This window comes from Chaetura pelagica, unplaced genomic scaffold (assembly GCF_000747805.2).
Source record: "Chaetura pelagica isolate M959 unplaced genomic scaffold, ChaPel_1.0 scaffold117, whole genome shotgun sequence".
Classification (NCBI taxonomy): Eukaryota; Metazoa; Chordata; class Aves; order Apodiformes; family Apodidae; genus Chaetura; species Chaetura pelagica.
Genome location: NW_009954185.1, coordinates 3,688,735 through 3,701,435, shown reverse-complemented (window position 1 = coordinate 3,701,435; position 12,701 = coordinate 3,688,735). Strand labels below are relative to the sequence as shown.

Sequence of the window (12,701 nt, the reverse complement as noted above, 5' to 3'; positions counted from 1 at the left end):
AGAAATCCATGGTGCTAGACCTGATATGTGCCTCTTCTTTGCAGAGGTGGGGATTTTTCATGTTCTGTTGTGGCATAAAGCAACAACTGCCTGCTTTCAGCAGGTTTATTATACCATGATTGACTTTTTCTACTCACAAGATAGGCATGATGGCCCTTGTCTACTGCTCTTTATTACAGGATGGCATATAGTACTTCTTCTAGTCTGTGTGGTTATTTTTTTTCCACCAAGGGCACAAACACAAAAACACCTGTGTCCTCATCCTTCTTCAAAGAGGTGTCACAATCCTCATTATTATGCTCTCACTATATCAAAACAATTCTTCCCTCTTGGTTGACATTCAATGGAGCCTTGCATTCCCAAGGTTTCATTTTCAGGTTGTCTTCATATGTATTAGCAGATGCATCCAAAGGTGGGGTTTTTTTGCCTTTGATCCTAAAAGTACAAAAAGGCATGGAGCTAAATGTACTATGTAATTTGGAAGTAGTAGAACCTGAAGAAAAAGAGTCACTTTCTCTTTCACAAGGGGAGACACTTTGCTTTCCTCATTCTGACATATGAATACACAAGGATGGATTCCATTTATTTTCTAGTCTTGTATATATCATTAATTTACAACTTTTCAGGAATTAAAATACCTTTTAGGCTTTGTTTTCTGTTTGTCTGAGAAGAATTTTTCTATATACAGACTGCTGTTGCCCAAACTGTCTGTGCTCATATTCACATTCAAAGTTGACTTCTTGAACAAAGAACTGTCGATCAAACGTACCATAATAGAAAGTGGGAAACTACTGAAGTCAAATCAAAGACTGTGGTCATATGCCTGAAAAAAAGATGCACCTCATCCTTTTTTCATCCAAGCCCTCCCATATGACTCTAGCTACACTCATGAGGAAAAAATTGGATTACAATAGTAAAAAAGCCTTTAATAAGAGCACTGAGATATCAGTAATTACTGATTATTCCTGAGAATAAAAACAACCCTTACAAAAACCACACAAGAATCACCTTTAGCCCAGGAGCTGGTTGCAGACTCCTCCAGGCAGAGGGTGGCAGCAGACTCCCACCAGAAGCTGCTGCCAAGGCACTAAATTACAAGGGATGAGGCAGCAGTGGCAGCCAGGCAGAGGCCAACTGCAGGAGGCAGCCTGTTTTAATCTCGGGACACTTACTCTCTAAATAAAGAAAACCAATGTATCTTAAAATTTAACTTTCAGAATTAAATAAACAGACCTTTGCTGTCTGCATAGCACGTTCACAGGGTTTTTCCTAAGCAGGGTTCTCATTTCTCAGCAACTTCTTTTAGAAGTGCCAACATCACAAGGAGAGAGTTCTCATTACCACTGTGTTAAGCCACCTTTCAAAGCTACCTTGCTCAACAGCCGTGAGAGAAAGTTTCCTGACCTGGTCAACATCAAGCTGTGAGAATGTGCTCCACTTGCTCTCTGCTAAATCCTTCCCTTATTTGCTCACTTCAAAATTCAATTAACTGTATTAATCTGTGATGAGCTGTTGGTTAACCAACCTCCTGATGATATTAACCATATGTAACTTAAGTAAGGTCATTTTAATGAGCACTCTAAATCACCACTATAGGGCCTCAACTTTAAATTGCTCTCATAATTTTTATGGCAACTATGGGCTTCCTTTTTTTTCCCCAGAGTTGGATGAAGAACTGCCTCATGCAGCATTTGCTTATCCTGGAAACCCATACAAAAATTCAGGAAGTGCAAAGGAGAGGGTTCAGCACATGCAAACCCCCACAATGGCTTAGATCAGGACTGTATGCTCAGGCTTGAGCTGAAATGGGGTCTGGGGGCTATGGGCAGAGACGGAGGTGGGGCCCAGGGGAGGCAGGCCAGGGTTATTGGGTGGATCTGCTTGAGTGTAGGAAGGCTCTACAGAGGGACCTGGACAGGCTGGATCGATGGGCTGAGGCCAATTGCATGAAGTTCAATAAGGCCAAGTGCTGGGTCCTGTGTTTGTGACCAAAATAACCCCAGACAATGCTCCAGGGTTGGGGAAGAGTGGCTGGAAAGCTGACCAGCAGAAAAGGACCTGCGCTGCTGGTGGACAGCCAGCTTAATGTGAGGCAGCAGTGTGCCCAGGTGGCAAAGAAAGCCAACAGCATCCTGGCCTGCATCAGGAATACTGTTACCTGCAGGAGTAGGGAAGTGATGGTGCCCCTGTACTCAGCACTGATGAGGCCACACCTGGAGTACTATAAGTACATTGAGGTGCTGGAGTGACATCAGAGGAGAGTTGCCAAGCTGGTGAAGGGCCTAGAGAACAAGTCATATGAGGAGTGGCTCAGGGAACTAGGATTGTTTAGTTTGGAGAAGAGGAGGCTGAGAGCACACCTTATTGCTTTCTACAACTGCCTGAAAGGAGGTTTTAGTGAGGTGTGTTGGCCTCTTCTCCCAAGTGAGTAACAATAGGACCAGAGGAAATGGCCCAGCAAAGGAGGTTTAGATTGGCTATTAGGAAAAATTTCTCTACTGAAAGAGTGGTCAGGCACTGGAACAGACTGCCCAGGAATGTGGTTGAGTCACCGTCCTTGGAGGTATTCAAGAAACATGTAAAGGTGGCACTTCAGGGCATTCTGAAATGGCCATAGTTGTGGGGGTTTTTATGGTGTTTTTTTTTGGTGGTGTGTGTGTGGCTGTTTGAGTTTGTTTGGGGTTTTTTGTGTTTATGGTTGGACTCGCTGATCTCAGAGGTCCTTTCCAACCATGACGATTCAGTGATTCGGTGATTCTGTGATTGGTGTCCTCAAAACCCTGCCAGGCAGTAATCAGGGAAGGATGCTTACAGAAAGCAAACATCAGCAGTACATATTATATGTCTACTACTCTCCCAATAGCCAATTAGTTTCAAAATACAAGAGAAGTCTTGAGCAGAACTGGGAGGCAAAAGCAGGTACCTAATGACCCGCATGACCTTTTCTTTTCAATACCTACCCTGTCTCCCTTTGAATCAATGTACATGAAGTTTCCTTGTGAGGATTGCTGAAGGCTCAAGATGTGAAAAGTCAACTCCTTTGAACATCCCCTCTACCATCTCAGCTTGGTGCCCCTTGTACTTACAATGGAAGAGCTGGTGAGCAGCTGATCCCTAGTAACACTTCCCCATGCCACTTACAGTTTTCCTTTTTGTTATCTTTTCACCATACTAGCCAGCTCTTGCTATTGGTCATCCTTGTAGTCTTAAACATAAGCGTGCTTTCCCATAAACTTTTCACTCTCCAGGGATTATATTTTCCTTATCTTTGGCTTGGGATTTTCTGAAGTGGTCTTTAAACTTTAAAGACCCTTCTATAACTTTTTTCCTGTTCACCCAGTCACTATTTAAATCTGTGTAAAGTTCTATCCTCATAATTCTCCTATTGGTGAGATGAAACATTACCTCTGTTAATTTATGCTGCACTTGCTAGTTTTTAATATCCTCCTGTGCTCTTCTGCTGTTAAACAAGTATGCTCACTTTATTAGTATTTATCATGATTATCAATTATGGTTCTCTACACATGCTTTTAAAAATACCCTAGGTACTATGCATTTCATAGTTCCTAGAGGAGAGTAACTATTCTCTTACAGTATTATGCAGAATTAAACTGCACGTCTCAAACTGTTGAATAGTGTTATGTCATCAACGTGAAGCCAGCCAGAGTGGTAATGTCAATGATGATAATAATCATCATGCTGCTATTTAAAAATATTACAATGGTTGTTTAATAAAATAATCTTACTTATTTTTTGAGCACATTAAGGAGGCAACCTATCATTATTCAGCCTGTATATTCATTTTGCTATATTCATGCCATTTGATCTCTGTCTTTTGGCAATTCCCTCAGATTAGAGGATCATACATAGCAATTTAATACTAGCACAAGGAAGAGGTAGCTGTTCAACTGTCTGTGACCTGCAGAGACTTCATCCTGTTCTGATGCTTCTTTCTTGTCAGATGCTGCGAGGACATGAGCTATAGACCAAATACAAAGTTCCCACAGTCCACTGACCTCATCTTTTTGACTCTTTCATTTGTTAGAATACTTTGATGTTTCCCTCCTGAAATTATTAGAAATTATGTGCCTGTTAGTAAGACATATTATGCCACTTAAGAGTTGCATTCTTTGCTGGAAGGTAGAAAAGAAAATGTGTACTGGCTCACATATCCCAGGCCTGGTAGCACATCCCATCATGTAACTTGTCCTGGTACCCTTGTCTTTTCCTGTATGTGCCAGTTAGGGTCCTTGCTATAATATGGAAATGTATTAGTACCATGCTATATTTTTTAGGCTGCATTTTTCATGGCATATAGACCATGGGTACTTTTAACAACAAGTCCCAGTTTGCCCTCAAAGGCTGACATCAATAGTTGGGAAATCTTCTCAACCCATTCTTTTAACAGTCTCACCTTTTAAAAATAAAATGCATGTGAAGTCTCTCAACTGTGGTTAAATATCTCTAATTCTAAAGAAAAATAATCTAGATTTGTTGGCCAGTTGCAGATTTAGTTTATGAGGAAGAATTCCAGTAAGAAGAACCTGAGAGGTCCAAATCCCTTCATGCTGAGACCCCTTGCTCAGTTACTATAACAAACCCAGAACATGTATCTCTATTTAGACACTCATTTATGCATCAAAGTTACTACTTAAAGTATTAGAATAAAGTGCCAGACTTGAAAATATTCCAAAGTGGGGATGGAGTATATCTGCTTGGCAACATACAGTATTAACATTGCCAAACGGTGAGAGGAAAAGAGTGCTCATTTTTAAACCATAATGAAAATAAGACTAATTGAAACAAATTATTTTATAGTATTCCTCTTCCTTTCATGTATAATAGAAATGGGGTGCTGAAGGAAAGCCCACTCTTTAAAAGAATTATTAATTAAGCACAGTCTTACATATATAAGCTTAGGTGATAATCCAACAAGTCCAGTTTTTTTCTTGTTTCTTTCTAAACTGGAGTAGGATATGTTTATTTCTCCCAATTTCTTCCCTTTTCCTGTAAGCCAGTGAATTTTCCTGCTCATCATGCTGTCAGGCATGTGCAGAACTGCCTCTGTGACAACTTCAGCATTGCTGAACAGCAATGTCCCTGCTGGAACTGATTTGCTAATTAGGAATCATCCCCATATTTTTGACATATATACAATAACAAGCATTGAGTGTAATGCAGATACTCCTTTTTTGTTCCAGTGTGTACTCAAGTTGGGTTGTCCCTGTCTCTCACTGGATCTGACAGGTTGTTGCTATGAAAAATGCCCTCCTGAAGAGGTTATGGAAGGCTCCAGGCATCTCTCCTTCTCCTGGATGCTGATGCAGTTTGGGATTTTTTGCTGGTTTTGATGATACAGTAGGCATGAAACCTGAGATGGGAATACCAGTCTTTGTGATTCACTCTAGCCATAATGCTTCAGTTAGTCCCATATTCACATGCTTTCTAATTATTTTATTTCTGTTTGTTTAGTTCAATGTCCAGTTATATAAGGCAAAGTGAACCCTTGCATCTCTCCAGTAGCCCATTGCCTGTAGCATCTGACATTCCCCTGGAAGGACAAATAGTTGGGACAGGGGACTGGATGTCCCATACTCCAGGTCACTGCTTAAACACTCATCCACATGGCTAATGGTGGGTGGCACTGGTCCTTCCTCTGGCAACTGCATTATCTCACGTAGTAGCTTTCAATCCTTACCTTCTGCAGATACTTGGTGCTTATGTAACAAACTTCTTGATATTCCTATTGAATGAATTAGGTCATTCCCTAATGGTGCTCTGTAAATATTTCTCATTGATAAAGCTCAGTAAATCCCATTCTTATATATCTACTTCTCCTCATGCATGTCACAGGAGTGGCTCCACATCTGCCTCGGACCAGCAAGCTCAGCTCAGCAGCAGGGTACCTAAGGTCACTGCGAAGATGCAAGTGATGTGGTATGAGATTGTTTTGCCAATACTGTGTTGCAGGGTGAGGTCTACCTTTGGTCATGTGCTCTAAAATTCTAGTTGCTTGAAAGGACATAGTCTGTAGTGGTGCTGTCATAATCATTTTCAATGCAAGTGTTCTTGAGATTTTGTTCCATGTTAAACAGCTCTCTGTTTTACTTCCCAAACCAAATTTATTTAATATCAAATATCTTCAAATGGCAAAAATTATATATAAAGCGATACTAGGATACTATGTCTTAGTTTCAGCTAGTCAATATAATAAATTAAAAGGAAATCCCCCAAATCACCTGGTCTTTGAATTAATTGTGTTGTTCCCAAGCTGCCTTTTCATAGCTTTAATAAAACCCCCAAAACATATGTATCTTGCATCATGATGTTATTACATTGCATAAAATGCATGGAATGATTCAGTACACTGAGTACTAGTAAGTAGCAAGAAACTGCTGGAAACATTAAAAAAAAAGCTCTATTTTTATTCCAGTTTCCTTTGGAAGACACTCTTGTGATCTTTGACTGCAATGGCAACTTCTACTGCTGTTATTTTTGTTCTATAACAGAGCTACTTGAAAAATAATCCCTAGCCACATTTGATGTTCGAGGTGTTATGGGTTGAATTCACAAGAAGCCCAGGGCCTGTAGCTGATTTGTCCTTCCAGCAAACCCCCTCCCTCCTGTCCCATGCTGCACTGCTTGCAAGGCCGAGCTCTGTGCAGAATATCCCTGCACCTTCCAGGCTGCCAAGTCGGGTTTTGTTGCACCAGCTCCTCTCAGCCTGGTATCACTGCTGATAGAGCTGTATTGTAACCTCCCACCACCCCTCACACACAGAAGGAAGGTGAGGGGCAGCAGTGGCTGTTGCAGCTTGACGAGGAGAGACAGGGCTGAGGGGCAGCCATGAATCCAGCTTCTTGGCAAAGGAGCAAGCTGCACCTCCCCCCCATAACAAATCTCCTCACTTGAGTGGTGCTGACTCGGCAGGACAAACGATAAGCAGCGTTTTCAGAGCTGTACATGTGCTAAATGGTTGTCTTTGCTTTTGGTGTTTACAGTGACAATTACGGGAAGGTGGAAGTTTTCAGCGTGGATACTAAGATACTGCCTCACTGATGATGAATTTTTGCCTGGAACACCACTCACTGGGGAAAGTCACGGTAGAAATCTCAGTCTTCCTAAAGTCTAGTCTCCTTTTCTGGCCAGTAAGTTGTCTGAATTAAATGGTCACTATTGACAAAAATATCTTTCCTGCTCATTGTCCCACAGGTGCCTCTCTCCCCGTTGGCTGAGAGGGTCTCATCTTGTGGAGAAGACCTTTTCCGAAGAACCCAAAGGACAGCAACACTGAAGAAAATGGACACCGTGCCCAACACCAAAGTCAGCCCCAGGTACGCATACCTGAGAGAGAAATTATCAATCAGAGCCTATTTCAAAGGCAACATATGACTAGAAGGCATCAAGGACACATTCATATTTTCATGCTGAAAAAGAAAGCTCTTCAAGCAAGGCTATGACACTGGAGATGAGTTTGTCAGCTCACTCAGGTCCAGTATTGTGTGGTCTGTGGCCAAGAAAGCAACTCAGGCATTGACTGACCTCCTCTACTCCAATGTGCTTCAGTAAGAATAACACTAATATTTCTAAGACAATTGATTTCTTTTTTGGTTGCCTCATAAACAGTACCAGTGATACCAAGACCACTGGATGGCATTTTTGCTTTACAGATATAATGACAGTAACAACAGCAGCAGCAATAACATAATGATTCTTTACTAATAATGAGTCCCATCTGACCTTTCATTGTTTTCTTCAAATTTTCTAAACAATAGAGCAATTTGTTCTCTCATTTTCCTCTTACATTTTTATTCCATTCTCCATTTCTGGTAATGCCTTTCATAAATGCAGTTCTGGTAATTACATTCCTCTACAAATACACTGATAAAGACAACATTGTGCTTAAGCCTCTAGATAACCCACGTGTGCTTTGTGGCACCCTTCCCTTCCTTTTTGTGGTCTGGCTCCAACATGGAGCAATGAAAAAAGCAAATAAAAAAGAACTGCAGGAAATACTAGGCACCCTTCAGTATTGGATAAGGCATATCCCAGATTTATCCATCATAGCCCGTCCTCTTTTTGATTTATTGAAAAAGAATCATCACTGGGAATGGGATCAGTGTCCCAACAAGGCCCTCAAACTACTATTATTGGAAGCACAGACATACTAAACTCTGGGGCCACTCCACCCAGAGGATCCAATAACAATAGAGTGGGGGTTTTCAGCCAGTGCATTATCATTTTTGGCAATGGGGACCTGAAGGGAGCACCCGACCTATGGGTTGAATTCACAAGAAGCCCAGGGCCTGTAGCTGATTTGTCCTTCCAGCAAACCCCCTCCCTCCTGTCCCATGCTGCACTGCTTGCAAGGCCGAGCTCTGTGCAGAATATCCCTGCACCTTCCAGGCTGCCAAGTCGGGTTTTGTTGCACCAGCTCCTCTCAGCCTGGTATCACTGCTGATAGAGCTGTATTGTAACCTCCCACCACCCCTCACACACAGAAGGAAGGTGAGGGGCAGCAGTGGCTGTTGCAGCTTGACGAGGAGAGACAGGGCTGAGGGGCAGCCATGAATCCAGCTTCTTGGCAAAGGAGCAAGCTGCACCTCCCCCCCATAACAAATCTCCTCACTTGAGTGGTGCTGACTCGGCAGGACAAACGATAAGCAGCGTTTTCAGAGCTGTACATGTGCTAAATGGTTGTCTTTGCTTTTGGTGTTTACAGTGACAATTACGGGAAGGTGGAAGTTTTCAGCGTGGATACTAAGATACTGCCTCACTGATGATGAATTTTTGCCTGGAACACCACTCACTGGGGAAAGTCACGGTAGAAATCTCAGTCTTCCTAAAGTCTAGTCTCCTTTTCTGGCCAGTAAGTTGTCTGAATTAAATGGTCACTATTGACAAAAATATCTTTCCTGCTCATTGTCCCACAGGTGCCTCTCTCCCCGTTGGCTGAGAGGGTCTCATCTTGTGGAGAAGACCTTTTCCGAAGAACCCAAAGGACAGCAACACTGAAGAAAATGGACACCGTGCCCAACACCAAAGTCAGCCCCAGGTACGCATACCTGAGAGAGAAATTATCAATCAGAGCCTATTTCAAAGGCAACATATGACTAGAAGGCATCAAGGACACATTCATATTTTCATGCTGAAAAAGAAAGCTCTTCAAGCAAGGCTATGACACTGGAGATGAGTTTGTCAGCTCACTCAGGTCCAGTATTGTGTGGTCTGTGGCCAAGAAAGCAACTCAGGCATTGACTGACCTCCTCTACTCCAATGTGCTTCAGTAAGAATAACACTAATATTTCTAAGACAATTGATTTCTTTTTTGGTTGCCTCATAAACAGTACCAGTGATACCAAGACCACTGGATGGCATTTTTGCTTTACAGATATAATGACAGTAACAACAGCAGCAGCAATAACATAATGATTCTTTACTAATAATGAGTCCCATCTGACCTTTCATTGTTTTCTTCAAATTTTCTAAACAATAGAGCAATTTGTTCTCTCATTTTCCTCTTACATTTTTATTCCATTCTCCATTTCTGGTAATGCCTTTCATAAATGCAGTTCTGGTAATTACATTCCTCTACAAATACACTGATAAAGACAACATTGTGCTTAAGCCTCTAGATAACCCACGTGTGCTTTGTGGCACCCTTCCCTTCCTTTTTGTGGTCTGGCTCCAACATGGAGCAATGAAAAAAGCAAATAAAAAAGAACTGCAGGAAATACTAGGCACCCTTCAGTATTGGATAAGGCATATCCCAGATTTATCCATCATAGCCCGTCCTCTTTTTGATTTATTGAAAAAGAATCATCACTGGGAATGGGATCAGTGTCCCAACAAGGCCCTCAAACTACTATTATTGGAAGCACAGACATACTAAACTCTGGGGCCACTCCACCCAGAGGATCCAATAACAATAGAGTGGGGGTTTTCAGCCAGTGCATTATCATTTTTGGCAATGGGGACCTGAAGGGAGCACCCGACCAGTTGGTTTTTACTCTCAGTCATTTAAGGATTCAGAAAAGTGATACTCTATTCTGGAAAGGGGATTGCTAACAGTCTGTAGAACACTGAAAGAAGCCAGCAAGATTATTAAAAAACAAAAGGTAATCCTTCGAGGCCCTTTCAATGCAGTTAATCAAGTACTATCTGGAAAGGCCCCTCCAGAAGGAATATCCCAAAAAAGGCACAATCAGGAAATGGTATAGCCAGATTGAATAGTATTCTAGACTTTTCCAACTTGAAGAAGGCCCAGATAAACAACTAAAAATTCAGGAACAAATTGAATCTACAAATGAAAAAGATTTAATAATTAAAGTTCCCAGTCCTATCAAAGAAGCCTCAGAATATAAAAGCGGAATGGTTAATGCTTGGTTTACAGATGCTTCATCCCAAAGAGAAGGAAAAACTTGGTTGTTCAAATCTGCTGCAGTCAAACTTTCCACAGGCAAACAAATAACAAACCAAGATAAGGGCAGCGCCCATGTGGGAGAATTCTATACTGTTCTCAATGTTTTTACAAAAGAAAAAGCCTCCAAGGATGCTGTGTACATTCACACAGATTCCTTTGTTGTCTTTAAGGGCTGTGTGGAATGGATTATTTTCTGGGAAAATAATAACTGGGAAATAAACAGGGTGCATGTCTGACATAAATAGAAATAGCAACAAATACTGAAAATTGCTAAAGAGAATCCTAATTTTCATGTGAGGTGGATACCTTCTCACCAAACTACTTTAAAGGTTGAAGCTAGAAAGTGGAATAACTATGTTGATGAGCTAGCTAGAATTGATGTGAAGGAAATCTAATCTGCCACAGAAGGAGAAAATCAGGAATGGAAAAGATTGCTTGAAAGGCTCCACTGTAAAAGAGCCCATTCAGGAATCTTTGATTTATACAAAGAAGCACAAGCCCACAGGTGGCCTGTCACCCATGAGCAGTGCAAAAGAGTCATTTCTTCATGTGATCTTTGCAAAATTAGACTTGGGGAACATCCCTAACAACTGACAATCCGCTTATCAGGGAAGGAAAACCCTTGTGGTCCACATGGGTCCCATACTACCTGCAGTCTAATGGAATAACAGACCTCACTAATAGGTTAATTAAAAGTCTAATTTGCCCACAGGACTCAAAATGGGATGAAAGATTGAGGTATGCAATCACTACTGTAAACAATAGGTGGGGGGTGAATGGGTGCCCCTGCCTGAATGCTTTTATCCCCTGAGTTACCTACTCTGGATCACAGAGAAAAGAAAAGGTCTTTTAAAAAATCTATAGCTCCTCTCCACCCTGGACTAACTGTTCTGGCAAACATGCCAAATATTGGTAAGGTCAAGCTTATCTTACAAACACCAATGAATTCAAATACATGGATTGCATCTGATTTAAATGACAAGCAACATCAGTACAAAATGGATAATTCATGTTGAGTAAACCAGTGTTTTATTTTTGGGGGGGTTGTTTTTTGTTGTGTTTCTTTTTTGTATTTCTTTGTACTAGTGTCTAATGATGTTAGTTAATATACTGCAGGTCTAACAAATTAAGGAGCAAGAGACACCCTGGTGACAGTATCAGGTCTGATCAACCTGCTACTGGACTCCAAAGGAGTCACTTTGTGACTGCTATGGTACTGATCACCCCATGGCCTAAACAGGGTACTCTATAAGATTGTCTCCTTCTATGCTTGTCTTTGAGTTCTTGTTTGCAATATATTGTATTGAATGGGAATAATCAAGAACATTGTTAAAGAACTCACTGAAGTGGCAAAAACTCCAGTTCATGTTTGGGAATCACCTAAATGGTCTAATTTCTTTTCCTTTTTTGACAGAATTGGGGACTGGGTTTATTTTATAATAACTGCAATTATTCTATTCCTGAGCTTGTACCCATGTGTAGCTACTGTTTGTCCTTTGTGAGTAAAATGACTTTACCAGAGACTCCCACCAGAACAAGTACATCAAGATCCAAGGGTAAAGGATAAAAACTTAAGCGTTATTACCCGGGTCTTATCTCCTTAATAACTAAGAGAAGAGAGGTGTAATGATTATTAGGAGTAGTAAGAGCTCAATATGTTAGTAAGAGTCCCATTTAGGATGAATATTCTGTAATTTTGATGCTTTCAAAGTATTATTAACACTCAGTATTACTCATCTGTTAAAGATAATGCTCATTAATAGTTCACACTGGATTGTTAGATGCATTATTGCATACACTGTTTGGGAATTGTTCCCTCATTTCAACATGTATTCAATACCCGAGGAGGGGAAGGATCAAATGAGGAGGAAGGATTTGGACAGGAATCTAAATAAAATAGGTATTAATTAACATAAAAAACTTCAAATTACAACCTGCTGCCTTAAAAGCCAAGGGGTGAGATGTGGGAAAGGGCTCTTCTTCCCCACATAAGTCTAAACAAAATGCCTTTTAAGTCATCAAAGCCCTTCTGCTGGTTATTCCCAGCTAAGGGACCAAAACCAGGCCTGCTGCTCAAGGACAAACGAAAGCAAAACAACAGATGCGGTACCAGGCAGGAAGGATGGGCAACAAGTTACACATCGCCCTGCTAGTTACCGCCCTGACTTGGGGCTCCTGGATGCCAATCGGCTCCGGCCAGTGACACTCGCTGGACAGGCTGTCACTGGGGAATAAAAGGCAGCGAGTTCACCAAGTAAAAGGGCGCGGCCCCTCGGCC

At 41.4% G+C, this 12,701-nt stretch overlaps 1 protein-coding gene across 1 annotated transcript in view; it reads right to left on the bottom strand.

Moving 5' to 3' along the window:
- Positions 1-8,842: 8,842 nt before the first annotated feature.
- SLCO1C1 (solute carrier organic anion transporter family, member 1C1) overlaps positions 8,843-12,701 on the bottom strand; it is a 27,755-nt gene continuing 23,896 nt past the window's right edge. The window contains exon 15 of the mRNA XM_010002947.1: positions 8,843-9,065. Coding sequence (XP_010001249.1) covers positions 8,843-9,065 — 223 coding nt within the window. The remainder of the gene's footprint in view (positions 9,066-12,701) is intronic.